This window comes from Saccoglossus kowalevskii, chromosome 4, assembly GCF_978046115.1.
Source record: "Saccoglossus kowalevskii chromosome 4, keSacKowa6.1, whole genome shotgun sequence".
In the NCBI taxonomy this organism is placed as follows: Eukaryota; Metazoa; Hemichordata; class Enteropneusta; family Harrimaniidae; genus Saccoglossus; species Saccoglossus kowalevskii.
In genome coordinates, this window is record NC_140644.1 from 41,052,455 (window position 1) to 41,074,214 (window position 21,760).

A 21,760-nucleotide genomic window follows, 5' to 3' on the forward strand; every position below is an offset into this window, starting at 1 on the left:
GCATGATAAATGTTATGTTTGTGTGTTTGTTTATCCAATAGAAGATGAAATGATATTGAATAATGTTTTTTTTCTGACAGTAAACAAAGTAGAGCAGTGAAATTAGAAGAGAATCAACTACAGAGGAAGAGAAGTCAACTCAGTGCTAAGGAACAGCAATGGAAAATGACAAAGTTAGTACACATACATGTACAATCAAGTTTATAGTGAAGTTGTGCTTCATCACATCATTATATTCCCATCACTGAAATTGGGAGTTTTCTTTACTGATGTCCAGAATTTCCTCACTGGTATCTATAGTTTCCCTCACTAGCATCCAGAGTTTTCTTTACTGATGTCCAGAATTTCCTCACTGGTATCTATAGTTTCCCTCACTAGCATCCAGAGTTTTCTTTACTGATGTCCAGAATTTCCTCACTGGTATCTATAGTTTCCCTCACTAGCATCCAGAGTTTTCTTTACTGATGTCCAGAATGTCCTCACTGGTATCTATAGTTTCCCTCACTAGCATCCAGAGTTTTCTTTACTGATGTCCAGAATTTCCTCACTGGTATCTATAGTTTCCCTCACTAGCATCCAGAGTATCCTTTACTGATATCCAGAGTTTTTCTCAGAGGTATTATGTAGATTTTCAGTAGGCAAGGTTGTAATAGTAATGCTATGTTTTTAATTGTTAGAGAACTGCTGAAGAAGAAAGAAGATGAACTGAGAGGCTACGAGGAGAAGATCTTTGAAGTTTCTGGTCGTCATGATTTTGATCAGGAGTTGGATGATTTAGAAGTCTCTATTTATCATCTTCAGGAGTGAGTGTAATTGTCTGTCCATCAATAGCCAATCTGTGTCTTATATTATTTGGCAGAACTTGGTCTCCTGGTTCCCATGGCTGCTGTGGCTCCGTCGTGAGAGAGGGGTTAGCCAATATAATCAAATCAAAACATAATATGTTGAAAACAGAGCCTGTAGACAGTTCAATGAGAATTAATATAAAAGGTCCAACATGGAGAATTTAATTTCTGGCAAGATTTTGGTTTATGGGTAGTGAAGAAAAATTGGTAAATATTATGCAGCAAGAACATAGTGATATTAGGTTTCTTTTAACAAACTCAGAAAATAATCTATTCTCTAAACAAGGATGAATACACCAGGTCCTGTGATGAACTAAAACCATGCTATGTTGAAGTAATGTTTATTCATGTGATGTGTGACATTTTATGTTGTTATACAATGCTATCTTATATTCATATCATATGTGACATTTTATGTTGTTATACAATGCTATCTTATATTCATGTGATATGTGACATTTTATGTTGTTATACAATGCTATCTTATATTCATGTGATGTGTGACATTTTATGTTGTTATACAATGCTATCTTATATTCATGTGATATGTGACATTTTATGTTGTTATACAATGCTATCTTATATTCATGTGATGTGTGACATTTTATGTTGTTATACAATGCTATCTTATATTCATGTGATGTGTGACATTTTATGTTGTTATACAATGCTATCTTATATTCATGTGATGTGTGACATTTTATGTTGTTATACAATGCTATCTTATTGATACAGATACTGTTACACTACCAATCATGTGTTATTAAATGAATTAAAAGTTCATCAATTTATAACTTGCCTAGTTTATCAAACATAGTGACAGATTTCAACGACCAATTGCCCGACATTACTGGGTAATTACCCAAAACCTTCCCAACTAGCATAAAATATCTTTGAAATATCTCATTTACCAAATTTCATGCCCTAAAATCTAGCTGCAAAACTGCAGAATAAAATTCATATGCACAATGTTTGAGCTTTATTCTGCATAGTTTGCTTTTAAGGCATAAAATCGTCAAACACTCATTCACTCTTTCAGCTTGGTCGCTTTTCTCATATTCTTTGGCTAACTCAGTTTACCTTCTAATTAGCCAAGTAGGCTAAAGAGTATTATTAGCCAAAATAGCCAATGTGTCTATTTGGATTCTTTATTATTTAGGAGGAAGAGGGGTTTGATTCCAAACAGCATTTTATGTAAAATATATAATACAAATTGGTTGTTTTTGTTTTCTATGATTAAACTCATCAATAAATTGAACAATAATTTTTTTTTTTTTTAATGTAGTGAAAAAGGTGCCTTGAAAGCCAGTGAGCATTTATATGGACGGTACACAAAGCAGTTACAGAAAGCTGATGCTCGGTGTCCTTTATGTCATCGTGGTTTTGGTGGTGACCAAGAAGTACAGGATCTTATTCAGGAGGTTAGCAATGTGATATTTAACAAATCTAAGTCTTTATGTGAATTACCAGAATTTATTCATTCGGTTGTTAATCAGATTCATTTTCAGGTTAAAAATATAGCAAATTCAAGAATTTATCCCATTTCTGATCTGGTTGTATATGGAAGGATTTGGTTCAAACATGGTTTATACATTGAACCTTGATGCATGTCGTTTTTTTTCCAAAATGGCAGATTGGTCACCATTTTGTTGTCATGAATGCTATTTGAGAACCATGTCTCTGACATGCCTTGAATGAGTTGATTGATAATGTTCAAACATTGTGTTTACATCATGTTGTACATACATAGTTACCTATATTTGTGTAATGCCATTTTGATGTTAAAAATTCATCAAAATGAGGCATCTCCGCCATTCTGATTCCAGATCTCAGTCATACATACAGCTACAGTACAGTTCTCGCGAAAGCTTTGGCTTTTGTGGCATCATTGTCGCCTACACATAGCTTCATTGTCACCTCAGCATGACATCATTGTGGCCTCAGCTTCGCGTCATTGAAAATTGAAGCTGTGTTCGCCTCGCTTATTTTGTGGCACCATCGTGGCCTCAGCTTCGCAGTCTCATGGCATCAACATGGCATCAGCTTCAAAGTATTGTGACATGAGTATGACCTCATTATTTTCACATGGAAAGGCAGTAGAGAAAAACACATGTACAGAAGTTCGATATGTAATCGATTTGAAATTCAAAGCGGTAAGGGGAATAAAATAATATGACCAAGAGTAAAATGACATTTTAAACAGATATCTTGTTTAATTATTTAATGTTGCGAGTATTGGGTACCAAAAACTTTGTGAAGTGCATTGCAACCTGCAAGGTGACGAGTGTCATATTGACTGTAAGGAAAATAGTGATAAATTTAAATCATACGATGCAAACTGTTTACGAAATAAAACTGTTCTTGTTATAATATTACCTTATTTTCATTTATTTTATTTGCTGGTAAGAGAACAGATTCAGATTCCTCATTTTGGTGGTATTTTTCTGTGTTTCGTCCGTAGCTGAGTCCGATCCCATGCCCGGACCACTAATACATGCAAAACACACGTACGCCGCCTGGTGCGTCGGCGTTGTCACCTGCCATCTTGATACAAAGTTCCAAAACAAGTGCATACATTTCTAACTATGATTGGATGGTTGTGGTGGCGTCGGTCTGGTAAAATTTTACATCCAATTTTCAAAATTAAGTCACGATTAGTCTATACGTACTTTAAAAGTATTCTCACAAAAATATTTTCGAATAAAAATGAGCCACAGGCCTTGTAAATAATCGAATAGCACTTGACATGCAGAAATAATTTATTGGGCCTCAGAAAAAACCGTGTTCATTTAGTTGTAGCCGTAAATATTTGGTGACCTGTCGATGAACATTTGAAACTCATGATACACACTGAATATCATCGACCCCAATCTGGTTTACCTTATTTCCCAACTTGCAGAACTGATTTGTATCTCAGCCCAGTTTTTCTTTTCTTTTTTTTTGAACTGTGGTCAAATCCCAGCCATTTGTCAAAATATACCGATGTTTTTCAGTGAATAATTGTGAAGCCTGTCACAGCACAAAAAAACTATGTGAATCGACGCCGGAGATTGGGTGGTACGATGACCCTTAAATTAGCGTCAAATATGCTTTGTTACAACATCATTGATTGGCTGAGAATCACTTGATTGGAGCACGATCTGGGTCACAGAACCATATTTGTCCGTATTATCAACAGGACTTTGCGAGAGAACCACACCCACATTTTCAACCATTTTTAGCACGGAAGTTGCCAACAAATGTCGAAAAACTCGTGAATTTTATGGATTTGAATATAATAAAGCTAGCGATTGGTAAGACTGGTTAATAATATATCCCCCGATGCTCTTTGAATTTTTTTATTTTATTTCAAGGTGAGAAATGGATAATTGAAGTTCCATCGATTTCAAGGTGACTGTTTCACCAACTCTACGCTGTGTTGTAGTTTCGCGAGGTAAAAAAAATATATAATAAATAGTACTTATTTAATTATTTGTTTAATTGTTTAGTTATTTGGATCGATATTTCAAACAAATTATTGGGACATGGTCGGTAGACATTTCAAACAAATGAAATTATTAACGAAAGACGAGATTTTTCCAGATGTTTACGAACATACTGTCATACCAAATATATGCAAAAATGACAAATACACAAAGAGATATTAGGTTTTATTTTAGCCTTAGAAATATTTTCTTTCACTCAGTCCATGCGTGGGACTTCTATTTAGCTTCATGGTCCTAAGGCTTGTCTTCTCCTTGGGGGAAATAACAATACAATGTAATTATACAAATCGTAAACTCAACACAGTCAGGAAAAGAAACCCGGGCAAACATGTCATACTTCTGTTGAAATACATTTTGTAGCAGTGCGTCACGTCAGATTATTGTTTAAAATAAAATAGTCAATCCCAGCCAAATCTAGGTCAAAGGGTCAGATTGCATGCATATAATTATAGATAGTTAAAACAAAAAGTATTTGAACTTTTGACAGGGAATTGTTCAACATCTATGCACTGTTTCTAAACTAGTAACTAGTAACCGTGATCTATGAAAACCATAAAATTGTTAGTACGAATTTTTGCACAGTCCAAAATAAAGCGGAAATTCAACAAGCGATCGCAAAAGCGAGCGATTGAAAAGCGGAAGCGGGCGAGAGGTTGGGCGAAATGAATTCTGTACTTCTCATGCCACATTGTCGCCATAATGAGGCCACAATACACCGTTTTCATAAAGAGGGCGCAAATCCAGTCACGTGCTATTTTGCGATCGAAATCGAGGCTAGTGAGTATAGCAACCAGGGTTGCCAATATGTAAACATTGCCACCGCGGGTTTTATAGTTGAAGTACCTGGACGTCTCTTTTCTGATTTTTTTTGGAAGCCGCTGTATTTTTAGTCCCCGTTCGGACGTAGTCCGAAAACGGGGACTTATGTTTTGCCCTGTGTGCATCCGTGCGTGCGTCCGTGATCACCTGTATCTCGAACATGCATGGACCGATTAAGTTCAAACTTCACTCATACATCACACATTATATGGGACATATGCACATGCATTTTTTTCATGATCCGATTAATGATAGCCGAATAGCGGCCATTTTAAGGCCGAAAATGCATCAAAATCACACATTTTCACCATTCCGGACCCGGATCTCAGTTATGCATGGACGGATTTCGTTCAAATTTGGTACATACATTAAACATAATATGACCTTGATGCACGTCATTTTTTTTTTTGGATCGGGTTTGAAATGGCCGACTGGCGGCCATTTTGTTTTAAAGAATTCAGTTCTGGATCCGTATCTGAGACATGTCTGGATTGATCAAGTTCAAACTTCACACACACAAGGTACATCATGTCACAAATATGTATGTGCATTTGTTTCATGATTTCATTAACGATAGCCAAATGGCGGCCTCTTTAAGGTCGAAAATGCATTGAAATCGCACATTTTCACCATTCCGAACCCGGATCTCAGTTATGCATGGACGGATTTTGTTCAAATTTGGTACATACATTAAACATAATAGGACCTTGATGCACGTCATTTTTTTTTTCGGATCAAGTTCGAAATAGCTGACTGGCGGCCATTTTGTTTTAATAAATTCAGTTCTGGATCCGTATCCAAGACATGTCTGGATTGATCAAGTTCAAACTTCACACACACATGGTACATCATGTCACAAATAGATATGTGCATTTGTTTCATGATCCGCTTAACAATAGCTGAATGATGGCCATTTTAAGGCCGAAAATGCATCAAAATCACGTATTTTCACAATTCCGGAACCTGATCTCAGTCATGCATGGATGGATTTTGTTCAGATTTAGAACAATGTGTTGTACATATGCAGGTGCTTTTCGGTCATGATCTGCTTTGAATGTATATGTCACACAAATATGAACGGAACGGGGACGTGTCATTGACAATGACTTGTGCTGATAGTTGTCACAAAAATGGGTAAAATTATTATTGTTTTACTATTAATGCCTTTGTTTTTCTGTGTCCAATGGTTTTCGTTGTTAAAATACCAGAAAGCCGGTCATTTCCCACGACTCCCAAGGAGTTAACTTAGTTACTAACGTTAGTACCTTCCATGGTTACTTTTTTACACAGACCTTAGGTCTGTGTTACAACTATCCATTTAGTTTAATCCCAGCAGCCTATTACGAATAAAAAAAAATGAATCCATGGCTTGATTTATATATAACAACGTGATATCACCGGCCTCACATCGTCCTTGTACGCTTACCCGGAAGTCCCTTTATAACACGATATACATGGAGTTACTAGTATGCTGTTTCTATGTTTCACTACAACATTTTTTATTTATGTTGCAGTGCATATTTGGGTAGACCATGCCCACAGTTTGCTGTGTACCGTTCTGCGAGGGTAAAGGGTACCGTTTGGTTGACGGACATAACGTTTCATTTTTTAGTTTCCCTAAAAATAAAAACATTTTGAAGCAATGGATCCATGCTATAAAAAGTGATCCCGGCAAGAACTTTAAACTGAACAGGTCAACAAAAATATGCTCCCTGCATTTCACAGAAAAAAGATTTTAAGTACACTCTGGCAAAGAGGAGATTTTTACTAAATAATGCAGTACCATCATGTTTTAAGTGGTCAGGATCAAAGACACCTAGTAGAAGAAATCCAAGGGATGAAGTACGAAAACGCATTTGTAGTCAAAACGACATCGCAGTTATCGCAACAACCACTATAAACGAACCTGGCGAAAATATTGAAAAATGTGTTGAAGAAAAAGAACAACTTGACAAAATAAGACAACTTGAAGAAGTTATAAGTAAAAATAGTACAACAATAAAATCACTGGAAAATGAAGTCAAGGAGCTTAAGAAATCAAAAGAGAACGTTATGAATATATTAAATCAAATACTTAAAAATGAAATTATAAGTTTATATTATTATATTATTATAGTCAATTAGAAACTTTAGAAAACAAATGCACACAGAATGAGTTTAGTGTAAGAAGATTTTTAAATTCAGATGAAAGTATACAATTTTATACTGGGTTTCCATGTACTTCTTTATTTTTAAATTTATTTGAATTTTTAGATACAGGAGAGAATGCAGAAAATATTATTTATTGGAAGCGTAGTAATCAAACATGTGGATTGCAATATGATTTATGTGGTCACAATGACAACAACAACAATAATATGTTGGGAAGACCAAGGAAATTGGAGCCTCTTGATGAATTCTTTCTTGTTATGTGTCGACTTAGACAAGGGTTCCCCGAATATCATCTTTCATTTCTATAATATTTCAGTATCAACAGTGAGTCGCATAGTTATTACTTGGATAAATTATATGTATCTGAAATTAGGTAGTTTGGATATCTGGCCTACCCGGCAAGTAATAACAGATACCATGCCATTGTCAATGAGGGAGAAATACCCCTCATGCAGAGTAATTTTAGATTGTACTGAGATAAGGTGTGAAGTGCCTTCATCGCTTATTTTACAATCTGAACTATTTTCTCATTATAAAAACCATGTTACCATGAAGGGATTGATTGGCATAGCCCCAAGTGGTAGTACAACCTTTGTCAGTCAGTTGTACACTGGTTCTATTAGTGATAGAGAAATAGTTAAACGTAGTGGCATACTAAACATGTTGGCGATCCGCTCCGCTAGGATTGCCCTTATAATCACTTTTGTCGTTTTGTGTGTGTGTGTGTCTGTGTGTGTACATTTCCAGTGTTCCAGTGTTCACGTATTATTTCTTCTGTGATTTTTTTGGCTTGGCCGATTTCGTTCAAACTTGGCAGGTAGGTCACATCTTAACCTTAACCCTAGTTATAAGGAAAAATCTGGAAAAATTTTTTGGCCCACCGTTGCCATAGCAACAGCCAAAAAACTGATTTTTGGATAGCTTCGCGCCAAATGTATCTCCTCCTACAAATTTGGGATAAAATACTTCAAACATAGCTCATTCTACTCAGCTTGAGTGTGGGCACAAAGTTACCATTTGAATTTTTGATATCTGTTTTCATTACCGAGAAATTTGACACCAAAGTTGGGGTAACTTTTCACCAGCAACGGCTTGGCTGGTTTTGTTCATACTTCACAGGTACAAATGTAGGTCGTGCCGTCACTAATTGGAAAAAAATCCTGGCCCACCACTGCCATTGCAACATCCAAAAACTGATTTTTGAATACTTTCGCCCCAAATGTATTACCTCCTACCAGTTTTGTACACAGTCAGCTGGCATCGGTGTCGCTGGGTGTATATGATAAAGGGAAGTTGTGCAACCAAATTTGCCGAGTTCGCAGTTTTTCGCCAATAAAAAAATAACTAAGGCAACAACTCACGGTTTTTCAGCATTTTTGTAATAAAGACATTATTCTCTATCAATAATCCGCCCAAAACAGGAACATTTCTACTAATTCTTGTGTTTTTTAGACGTTTTTCGAAAAACCTGCTATTAGGCTGCAAAAGTAGAACATTCCGGAGGGGCGAAAGGGAAGAACCAAATTTAACGCGTAAAAATAGAAAATTGATGAATAAATTAATACACATAAAATATGAATCACGGGCTAATTCAATGGTCACCGAACACTCCACTACTAAACAATCTGTGGCAAGATAGTAGCGTACTGTATATTTGACCCAGATTTGACAAGCGTGGTACAGTTTTTTGCGCGTGTCCGTAATAACACGCACAAAGGATTGTGGGACAGAGTCCTTTATTTGCTGGCATTCTTGACTTTTGACTGCAGTTCTTTTTTTATATTTTAGAGTAAATGCTTCTGATATGCTCTTAGGTTGCTTAATATCCGTCTGAAATTCTGGACTGTGGTCATATTTTTTGATTAGGAGTCGTATATTTAAATTACTCACTGTGACTAGTGTTTTGCATTATGAAGTATATTGTTATGAAGGTCAACACACTGCAATTTAGGTAAATATTTACCATTTCGTTATTTCATTATTTCGCTTTCCAGCATTTCCGGGAAACGCTTCATTCTAAAAAATGCTATCGCAAAACGGTTGGAAATAATAAATGTAACAGCAGAATACGTCCTAGCACAGTCACTCTACTAGGAGAGAGTAACTGTGGTCCTAGTACTAAACTAAGTGACTTCTAAAGACTGAATGGTGTTTGCGAACTTCGTATTAGTTATAAACCGACGTCAGCTTCACGTTTATGTCACCATGGAAACAGCCAAAAAACATGTTGCTTGTTTTTGAGCGGAGCGGATCGCCAACCAGCCTACCGGCTTGTTATTTGATGTTGGTGACTCTGTGATGGCAGATAAGGGGTTTACAATATCTGATTTACTTGCTGAGAAGGGGGTCTCACTCAATATTCCACCATTTCTAGAAAAGAAGGGGCAACTAGAGGCAGATGAGGTCACTGAAACTCAAGAAATTGCATCAGAGAGAATTCATGTAGAAAGGGCCATAAATAAAGTTAAAAAATTTCATATTTGGGATAGATTGTTTCCATTGTGTATGTTTGATAGTGTGAACCAAATATGGACAGTATGTGCATTATTGTGCAATTTCCATGATCCTATTATTAGTGCATAGAAATAAGTTTAATTATTATTATATGTCAGTATATTGTGTTAAATGTTACATGCCATAGTTTTGCAAAGTGGTGCACATTATTTTCTTTTTGGGTACAACCAGTCACTGTACATGTACACTGACTACATTTTTATAGTGCAATATTATTAAAATTAAATTTAAAAAATGTTTTGAATATACATGTCATGTAAATAGAATAAAAATACACAACCGTTTAACTTGTCATGTACAATACTTTTATTAATAAGTTATTAAATATTCTTACATAGTATATGAAAATTGAATGTACATATTACAGAATAATAATAAAATTGCTTTAGATAATATTGTAATAAAATACAAAACATGTTGTAGAAAATTTTTAAATTTTACACTTGAATTAAATATGACTTGGCATGAATATCAGAAAATAATCTTTTGGAATAATTTACAATTAAATAAATTTATCAATTTAAATCAACCTTTGACTTTCTAATGTTCAAATACCAAGCAGCTATATCCATTTAATAAACAAGCAATACTAATTTAGCAACTGGGTTTGTAAACCATTTTTTGGTGGGTGAATTGAACATATTTGCCATGCAGCAGTTGTTTCAGTCACTGGAAGGATGTATTTTGTTATCATTAATTACACAAGGGCCATAGTAATTATTGAAAAATAATGATAGTTTGCACATCATGTCATGCCAAAATAAGGGTTCAAATCTAATTCTTTCAACACTGAGTCCCTTGTGTGTGTATACAATAAAATCACACCATTTGGCACCAGTTATGGCCATTTGACCCTGAACTTGGTAAAAATACCTATGTGACCATTTTAGTTTTGGTTTATTACCAATATTCTCACAACAGAACTTTGGATCTAGACATGCATCCAAAGGAGTGATGTTTTTCTTTGTTTCTGGGCATTTGACCTCACAAATTCCAAATGCAGGCTGTACACCTTTGTCGATGACCTTTCCATCAGGGGTGGCAGCAAGGAAGCCCAATACCTGGCTCACAACTAATCCACACTTAAAAACTGATATATCATAATTGAGACTATGCATATGCTTAATATAACTTCGTAGAGCTCTATTTTCAAATTTGTGTCCATGTTCTGTATATGTAGACTTGAAAGAAGTTGGCTTATACAATCTCTGTACTAATGTATCAAAATTACGTTGACGATTACAAATATCATAAAATGTAGATGCAGTTAACCTTGGTTTGCGGTGCTCCCACCACTCACTGCAATCTGCTTGTTGTCGTGTATTAGCCTCTATGTTTGAGGCAGTTGGCTGATCAACTTCAAGTGATAAGAGCAATTGTTTTAATTCATTGGAAATAAAGGGGTCATTAGAAGAGTTCATTGAAATATTTGATAAAGGAAATTTTGGAAAATTTAAAGGAGTGAACATGTAAACAGGAATCCTTGGAAGAGTATCAACTGATATGTCTACAGAAAAATTTGACTCAGTAAAAGCAAGTTGATAACTTAAAACTGAGCCTCGTGGCATTTCACCAACTCTAGTATCACACATATCAGTATTATCACTTAAAGGTGTGATCAAAGTAGCACCACCAATTTTTGGATTTCTCTCTGTACATTTGGATTTAAGTGTAATCTCATTGTTGACATTTATGATATCACCCTTTACTGCTTTGTATAATGTACAATGGACTGAATTGTCACTGCAGTTACTACCAATCTTTAACTTTTTCACATATACTTCCATAGACGGCTGAGGATCAATACCATCAGTTCTTCGTCTGTTCCATCTTTGCAGCTTAGATGTTATTGGTAAATTATAAGAATAATTATTTGAATCATCAGTGGTGTTCTTTAAATTATACAAAGAAAATTCACATATACGAAACATAAGACCAATTAAATAAATTACAATGACCTGATTTACCAGCTACGCATGTACATTTACCATGTATCACTTCCCCTGTAATTAAATGTAAACAAAGAAATAATTAATGTGGCTCCTTGGATTTACTATAACTAGGACTACACTTAGCTTTAAACAAAAAATGAAGTCCAGAAATAATTGTTACAATATCAAATAAATATTTTTCTTGATTAAAAATGTTCCCACGCTGAAAAGCTGTTTGTTCTGCTTGGTCTTTTTTTTTCTTTATGCAAGGTCTTACCCCCAGTGGCAACTTTTACATCCATCTGTGCACGAGAGAAGAGGGGTAGGTTATCAAGGGATGTACCCCATCCAGACTGAGGGTAAGAAACTGCAGCAGTCGTTGAGGTTGACGTAGATAGATATTCAGTTTGTCCAATTTTCTGCTTGGTGTACACATTATTTGTGTCTGGATCCACAATCTTTTTGTCCAATTTATTTACAATGAAGTGATTTACCCTGTTAAAAAAATCAAACAGTTTAATTGTTTAATGCTTTGTTTCTTGGAACAGAGATGTAAGGTCTTTTTAGGAAGACATTAAATTTTAAAAATGCATTTTGTCCTAAAGACAACTTATGGCTTTAATACTGGATATATTATATTTAATAGATTATGAAATAATAGTACAGATGTGTGCAATACGACTATTTAGCAAAAACAATGCAGGTAAGAACACCACATCCTACAAATTATAAAAAATTCCAGAACTTATCGAGCAATAAGCTCTGCTTTTGTCATATTCTGTTTTGGTCGGTCCCCACGACACAGCAACCAAAACCTCAATTCATCATTGCAAAGCCTTGCAGGGTTTCTACCATTCAATGACGCACCAGCAATATCTGATTCTGACAGGTCTGAGTCCATATTTTTTAATGGATCTACAAGCATAAAATAAAATTTTATACACAACCTTTTCTGAGTTTTGAATGGAAGCTCTGAAAATATAACTATAGTGTCTTCATTTACACATTTTTGAAAAATATTAATATTTCCGTCAGTACCGATCACGTCCATACATCACACGTGAACGTTCATCGCGTATACTTTTGCCAACTTGCGCCGCCGGGCGTCAATATTACAAATTATAGAGGCGGTGTCATAAAACAAGAAACAACCAATTTATCAAGCAATTTCTACAATTAAATTCCGTAGATTACAGCTCCCTGACTACACCATGGACGTACGTCCATGACTACACACAGTTATGTCTGACATTTACAGCATACAGCTGATTTCCCGCTTCGTCACTCCACGGAAACAATGACTATTGCCTGGTAATAAGTTGTAATTGCACACACACTCGGTAAAACAAATGAAACAAAAAAAAAAATACATAAGCAAAACGAAAGAAATCAATTTCTTACCATTAAAACCTCAAGGAGTCCGTCATGAAGCTGTCATTTAGAAAATCCCGGGCAACCCTGGTTGCTATACACACTAGCCTCGATTTCGCAAAATAGCACGTGACTGGATTTGCACCCTCTTTATGAAAACGGTGTATGAAACGAAGTGATAGCCGCCTAACTTTTTAATGTCGCGATATTGATGCGATGCTGAAGCCATAACAATGCCATAATGATGTGATGCTGAAGTGAAGGTGAAGGTGAAGCTGAAGTGAAGCCAAAGCTTTGGCGAGAACTGTACTCTATTGTTCAAACTTAGTAGATACATTGAACATAATGAACCATAATGTTTTTCAGATTGGATTCAAAATTACCAAATGGCAGAAATGTTGTAATACATGCTGTTCTAGAGCCATGTCTCTGACATGTGCCTTGACTAATTGCAATCTTACCTTACAACTACATTTACATAATTTCACTTTTATTAGCTCCGCTGTCGACTTTGTCGAGCGGAGCTTATCATATGAGTGATTGTCCGGCGTCGTCCGTGTCAATGTTTTACTTTTTAGCTCCGCTGTCGACTTTGTCGAGCGGAGCTTATCATATGAGTGATTGTCCGTCGTCGTCCGTGTCAATGTTTTATTTTTTCGACTTCTTCTTGAAAACTACAAGCCTGAATGCTTTGATACTTGGTGTATATGTACCTTGGGTAGACCTCTCTCAGATTTGTTCATTTCGTGATGATATCTTCAATTCTCTAATTTTGGTGAATATTTTTTGTCATTTTTAGTAAAAAGTGATATTTTCGACTTCTTGTTAAAAACCGCAAGTCCAATTGCGTTGATATTACATATATAGGTACTACATGTGGAACTCTCTCAGATTTGTTCATTTTGTAATGATATCTTTAGTTCTCTAATTTTGGTGAATATTTTTGTCATTTTTAGTAAAAAGTGATATTTTCAACTTCTTGTTAAAAACCGCAAGTTCAATTGCTTTGATAACACATATATAGGTACTACATGTGGACCTCTCTCAGATTTGTTCATTTTGTAATGATATCTTCAATTCTCTAATTTTGGTAAATATTTTTGTCATTTTTAGTAAAAAGTGATATTTTCAACTTCTTGTTAAAAACCGCAAGTCCAATTGCTTTGATATTACATACATAGGTACTACAAGTGGACCTGTCTCAGATTTGTTCATTTTGTAATGATATCTTTAATTCTCTAATTTTGGTGAATATTTTTGTCATTTTTGGTAAAAAGTGATATTTTCAACTTCTTGTTGAAAACCGCAAGTCCAATTGCTTTTATATTACATACATAGGTACTACATGTGGACCTCTCTCAGATTTGTTCATTTTGTAATGACATCTTTAATTTTGGTGAATATTTTTGTCATTTTTGGTAAAAAGTGATATTTTCGACTTCTTGTTAAAAACTGCAAGTCTGATTGCTTTTATATTACATATATAGGTATTACATGTGGACCTTGTTAATTTTGTGGTGATATCTTCAATTACTTAATTTTGATGATTATTTTTGTCATTTTTGTTGAAAAGTGATATTTTTGAATTCTTGTTGAAAACAGCAAGGTCCTTTGCTTTGATACTATACATATTGTTCAATTTCAATCTTCAGTTCTTTAATTGAAATGTGCATTGCTAACAGCGGAGCTATCTGAGCCGACAGGCTGCTTGTTTGTTTCATGTTCCAATTCAAAATGTCTGACTAATTTCAGTGTTGTTTACTCAACTCATGACATGATTTGTTTCTCACTAAATTCAGTATCAATGCTATGTCTTGGGTTTTATCTTTTCACAGCTTCATTCCAAACTACGTAGAGTTCCTGAGAATCTAACCAAAAAGACAAAGGAAATTGATAAACAAGAAAAGAAAAGACGATCTATGCTTCAACTAAAACCAGTCAAGGAATCGGTGCGTCAATGTTGGTAAAATCACAATTCACTATTCCACAGAATTTTACATGCTTCATAAATTCATTCAAACTACATTCTGACCAATAATATGGCAGAAACTCATCTCAAAACTGTGACAAGGTACAATTTGCCTGCAACTACCGGTAGTAAATATTCAGAGCCAGCGAATAAAGTCAGTCATCTTTTTATATCTTTTGGCAATGTGAAAATACAGTGCAAAAACAGTGGGTATCAAATCTAAAAGTGGTATTCAGAAAATGTTGGATTGTAGAATGGTGAATAAATCATATTGCATTTATTGTTCACATAAATGTGTGTACATCAATAATGACTCAATAAATGAACATATTGCTTATTCATATAAAAGTAATCTGAGTGAAATAGGTGTTCATGGAATAGCATATATTTTATGATGCATATGATAGCAACCCTGAAAGTAGATTCTATTGCTGTACTTTCCCGAGTATAAGCCCAGGGGCCTGAACATGGAAAATCAGGAAAATTAGGGGTGGGCTTATACTCGAGAATCCCTCAAAAAAGATAATTTTTGGGGGGTTTAAAATTGTAACCCTCTTCCCAACCTCAAAAAATCATTTCATTTTTCGTTCACATCGCCGGTCTCAGAGAAATATTACGTCTTTTAGATTTCCACGACACTTTTTACAATGAAGAAACAAATATGTTCATAAAAATACACATTTTATTACAATACGGTTTACATACAGTCTGAATTTACGGTGCAAAAATGGGTAGGGTCTGTGGGAAAACTGTCGAAGGCAAGATATTTATCATTATCTTTGTTGTTGAATGTTTTTGATCACTCGCAAACTCTCGATACAGAGCGAAGTAATTTTGTCAATGCAATGCATAAGTGAATTACTGCGATGTTAAAATGCGATCTGATTTTGACAAAAAAAACGGTGATTTTTTTCCCTAAAGCTGTTGATTCGCAATTTTCGAAAAGTAAACTGAGGGTGGAGGAAGTATTTAAACGTTTCACAGTCGCCAAAAAGTCATGTTGAAGAATAGTATGCTCCATTCATGAATGAAAAAGTCAAATGATGTTCAATGACCATTTTTGGCGTTTCTAAAACCACTACTCAAAAGGAATATGGATTAATTATTTCAGTATTGCAACATCGGGATTCATCGTGAGTAAATAACAGAATAGAAAAGGTGCGAACCATGATTCGTACGTTCGCCAGCCATGCACTCTGAAATTAATGCGAGTTTCCTCGTAAAAGCAGGAACCAAACTACCAATCACGATTATTATGCAATGAAATACACTTTTTACTTGCATATTTTAATAAATGTCATCGACTCCCGGTAAAAAAAAACCTGGGCCTATACCCAGGGATGCCCGCAACTTGTTAAATGTTCAAAAACAGAGGGTGGGCTTATACTCGGGGATGGGATTATACTCGGGGAAGTACGGTATTTTTTTTATTTTAAAGCTGAGAAACAAATGTGTAGGATAAAGAAATAGGATGTCAGTTATTACTACATTGAATCCTTGTTTAAATAATTCCATATTGTAAGGTCACTCTGTGTGTCAAATTTTGTTATGTTTGTGTTATAATTCATATATCTCAGTGTGGTCATGTGACGAACCATTGAGGTTTTCAGTCAGGTGATATGGTATTGACCAATAGAGCTGTCAAGTCAGGTGACATGGCATTGACCAATAGAGCTGTCAAGTCAGGTGACATGGCATTGACCAATAGAGCTGTCAAGTCAGGTGACATGGCATTGACCAATAGAGCTGTCAAGTCAGGTGACATGACATTGACCAATGAAGCTGTCAAATGATTACATGGAATGTTATTTTATCATCAGATGGTCAAGATATCAGAGACTGATATTCCAGATATGAAATCAAAACTCACATCATTGAATTCCGAGATTGAAAAACTAAGACAAGAAATTAGTGAGGTAAGTTAAAAAACTAAGACAAGAAATCAGTGAGGTAAGTTAAAAAACTAAGACAAGAAATCAGTGAGGTAAGTTTTAAAAAACTAAGACAAGAAATCAGTGAGGTAAGTTAAAAAAATAAGACAAGAAATCAGTGAGGTAAGTTAAAAAGCTAAGACAATAAAACAGTGAAGTAAATTAAAAAACTAAGACAAGAAATCAGTGAGGTATGTTTTAAAAAACTAAGACAAGAAATCAGCGAGGTAAGTTAAAAAAACTATGACAAGAAATCAGTGAGGTAAGTTTTAAAAAACTAAGACAAGAAATCAGTGAGGTAAGTTTTAAAAAACTAAGACAAGAAATCAGTGAGGTAAGTTAAAAAACTAAGACAAGAAATCAGTGAGGTAAGTTTTAAAAAACTAAGACAAGAAATCAGTGAGGTAAGTTAAAAAACTAAGACAAGAAATCAGTGAGGTAAGTTAAAAAACTAAGACAAGAAATCAGTGAGGTAAGTTAAAAAACTAAGACAAGAAATCAGTGAGGTAAGTTAAAAAACTAAGACAAGAAATCAGTGAGGTAAGTTTTAAAAAACTAAGACAAGAAATCAGTGAGGTAAGTTAAAAAACTAAGACAAGAAATCAGTGAGGTAAGTTTAAAAGTGGTAATTGAATCAGCTTGACAGTTAAACATGAGCAATGTGCAACATTTTGTTTTGTTTGGAGATTTACTAATTCAGAAACAATAATGAAAAGTTTATCAACGTACCACCACAAGAGATTTAATTAAGATAGTTTTGTTTATAGTACCGGTAATATAGTATGAACATGAACATGTCAGAGATGTGGATCTACTGCTTGATTGTGATGATTTTTAAGATTAATTAGTCCCCGTTCGGACGCAGTCCGAAAACAGGGACTTATGTTTTGACCTCCGTGTGTATATGCGTGCGTCCGGACCTGTATCTTAGAAATGCCTGGACCAATCACAATCAAACTTCACACATACATCATACATGATATTATACATGATATTATACATATGCACATCAATTTGTTTCACGATCTGATTCAAGATGGCCGAATAGTGGCCATTTTTGTGCTAAAAATCATCTAAATCAAGCATTTCTCGGCTGTTTACAGATGGATGTTGTTTAAACTTGGTATATACATTAGACATTATAGGACCTTGATGCACTTCATTTTGTTGCACGATCTGATTCAAGATGGCCGAAGGGCGTCCATTTTTGTGCTAAAAAATCCTAAAAATCAAGCATTTCTCGATTGTTTACAGATAGATTTTGTTCAAACTTGGTAGGTACATTCGACGTTATGGGACCTTGATGCAAATAATTTTGTTTTTCAGATAAGATTCAAAATGGCCGACTGGCGGCCATTTTGTTTTAATGAATGTGGCTCTTGTGTCATATCTCTGACTTGCTTTCACTGATTATATTCAAATTTGAAATATTCATTAAACATGATGTCATAGATAGACAGATATATTGGTTTGACAATCCTATTAAAAATAGCCAAATGGTGGCCATTTTTGTGCTAAAAAATCATCAAATATCAAGCATTTCTGGATGGATTTTGTTCAAACTTGGTACATATATTAGACATTACAGGTTCCTGATGCACATCTTTTATTTTTCAGATCGGATTCAAAATAGCTGTCTGGTGGCCATTTTGTTTTAATGAATGGGCTTCTAGACCCATATCTCCAACTTGTTTTGACTGATTATATTCAAATTTTAAATATTCATTATACATCATGTCATAGATAAACAGTTATATTGGTTTGACGATCCTATTCAAAATGCCCGAATGGTGGTCATTTTTGTGCTAAAAAGTCATCATATATCAAGCATTTCTGGTATTTATGGATGGATTTCGTTCAAACTTGGTAATACATTAGACGGGTTCCTGATGCACGTCATTTTATTTTTCAGATTGGATTCAAAATGGCTGACTGACGGCAATTTTGCTTTAATGATTGGGGTTCTAGAGCCATATCTCATAAATGCTTTGACTGATTATATTCAAATTTTATATATTCGTTATACATCATGTTATATATATACATGTATTCAAAATGGCTGATTTTGAATGCTGTTCCAGAGCAATATCTCTCAATATGGACAAGTACTTGTTTGACAATCAGATACAAATGTCAAATGTCATTTTAATGTTAAAAAATCATATTCCTGACATGGTTATATTCCAGCTATATTACTATAAACAAAACTATATATCTTAAATTTGATAACTAACGGGGACTGTGCCATGCATGGCTTGTTATTATATGTATGTATCTGCATTGGTGTGTGGTAAAGGCCATGTCTAGCACTGAACTATTACAGGGGTGAGTGTTAGAACTGAAGGCTTTATTTCATGCCTATACATTCAAACAGGGACTATGTCATTGAAAAAGACTTGTTATATTTTGATACAGGCTGAAGATGGCTTATCACTACTACAGATAGATGAGAGTACGGCTAAAGATATTGAGCCTGATGCACTAATGATAGATAAAATGCAAAATGAAATCAGTAATCTAGAAAGAAAGATACAAGAAAAGCAATCCAAGTTGACTGGTGGAGGTAATACTTAAATATGTTATCAAAAGGGGTGTGGTTACGAGGGTGATCTATTGAAAACCATGTTCAGCAATTCCTTCTAATTTGATATTCAATGTTTGCCACTGAGCAATGGGGAGATAACAATTAAAAACTGTAATAAATTGTTGTTTACTCCTGGAAATACAATCATGGTATTTTGTTGCATAATATTTAAAAACTGTGTTCATAATTCTATTGTAGATAGTGGACGCACTATGCAGCAAGTAAGCTTAGCAAAGAAACAATTGGAAATGGAATTGTAAGCATATATATATACATTACCTTGTAGTTGTGGTAATCATGCTGTTGTAGATTCATAAATTTTAAACTGAACCTCTGAACCTGTTGAAATTCAAAACATCGCACCATGCATTCACATATTGTGTAAACCAAATGTTTTTTTATTGTACATGATGCATGGGACCCACATTTAGTATGACACAGATCTGACAGTGGTGCTTAAATTAAAATCTGGTGTTTGGCATCAGACAATTGACACAGTAACTGTTACATTATTTTCCATTTGTGTATGACTAATTTACATATTCATTATTTTAGGGAGACTCTTAACAGGAATCTAGAGCATAGACGACAGACAATCCAAGATACCTCAGAAACTTTACAGGTTAGTAATTATTTTGAATGAAATTACAATTTTGCTGACAATGAATAAACTATTATAACAATTGTTGTATATATATATTGAAATATGTGGTTATGTATAATAATTGATTTCTACCTGTACACTATTGTAGGATCTGAGAGGTGTAGTCAATCAAATTACTCATGAAAAATTGAATCTAAGTAGTCAACTCCAAAAGAGTAAACAGTTAGAAGAAAAAAGAGCTGCTTTAATCACAGAAACTAAAGAATGTCAACATGAAATTGAAGTATGTTTTAGTAATTGATGTCTACTGTGTGGTATATTGATGTATACTGTGTGATATATTGGGGTCTACTGTGTGGTATATTGAGGTCTACTGTGTGGTATATTGGGGTCTACTGTGTGGTATATTGATGTATACTGTGTGGTATATTGGGGTCTACTGTGTGGTATATTGATGTCTACTGTGTGTAGTATATTGGTGTCTACTGTGGTATATTGAAGTCTACTGTGTGTAGTATATTGGTGTCTACTGTGTGGTATATTGATGTATACTGTGTGATATATTGGGGTCTACTGTGTGGTATATTGATGTATACTGTGTGGTATATTGGGGTCTACTGTGTGGTATATTGAGGTATACTGTGTGTAGTATATTGGTGTCTACTGTGGTATATTGAAGTCTACTGTGTGTAGTATATTGGTGTCTACTGTGTGGTATATTGATGTATACTGTGTGGTATATTGGGGTCTACTGTGTGGTATATTGGGGTCTACTGTGTGGTATATTGGGGTCTACTGTGTGGTATATTGATGTATACTGTGTGGTATATTGAGGTCTACTGTGTTGTATATTGAGGTCTACTGTGTAGTATATTGATGTATACTGTGTGGTATATTGAGGTCTACTGTGTGTAGTATATTGGTGTCTACTGTGGTATATTGGCGCAATATTCATGTGTATATGTTGTCAACTGTAGTATTTCAATTCAACAGAGTTGTAGTATTTACTGTTCAAAGTATAATATTCGATTTTATGTTTCACTCTTGTTGCAGTCTAATCGGGAGCAGCTAGCACCTGTTGAGGTAGGTATGGGCATTCTAAATATAATAAATAAATATAATCTTTGGTATAACAATGACTTGTCTCACTGATAACTATCTCTACCAGGTCAATTATGTATTTATTGTTATAAGATTATGATTTAAATTTCCATGGCTGGAAGGATATGAATTGAAATGACCTCTCACTGCACATTTATTAATGCATGCTGTAGATGTAATATTGCACATAAAGTAAAAATAAGTATTCCCGCAGTGCAGATATATTACACAAAAGAGTAAATAATGACCTCCCAATGTATGGTAATAATGTACACAGAATACATGTGTAGAATACCCTATTCTACACAATAATAAACAAAATATGAAATAACACTACATCGTAGATGTACATTGTAATAATATTCATACTACACAAACAATAAAGTACTCCATAGCATAATTAATTCACATTAAAATGTAATAATCTTTGATACTGAAAAAAAATCACCCAAACA

The 21,760-nt window shown here is 34.6% G+C and overlaps 1 protein-coding gene and 1 pseudogene across 1 annotated transcript in view; one reads left to right on the forward strand and one right to left on the reverse strand.

Moving 5' to 3' along the window:
- LOC100369030 (DNA repair protein RAD50.L-like) overlaps positions 1-21,760 on the forward strand; it is a 103,182-nt gene that overhangs the window by 60,986 nt on the left and 20,436 nt on the right. Inside the window, exons 23-32 of the mRNA XM_085498127.1 lie at positions 81-173; positions 678-803; positions 2,131-2,266; positions 14,952-15,065; positions 16,906-17,001; positions 19,432-19,579; positions 19,799-19,856; positions 20,156-20,222; positions 20,353-20,487; positions 21,258-21,287. Of these exons, the coding sequence (XP_085354253.1) occupies positions 81-173; positions 678-803; positions 2,131-2,266; positions 14,952-15,065; positions 16,906-17,001; positions 19,432-19,579; positions 19,799-19,856; positions 20,156-20,222; positions 20,353-20,487; positions 21,258-21,287 (1,003 nt within the window). The remainder of the gene's footprint in view (positions 1-80; positions 174-677; positions 804-2,130; positions 2,267-14,951; positions 15,066-16,905; positions 17,002-19,431; positions 19,580-19,798; positions 19,857-20,155; positions 20,223-20,352; positions 20,488-21,257; positions 21,288-21,760) is intronic.
- Positions 10,477-12,535, reverse strand: LOC144351993 (uncharacterized; annotated as a pseudogene).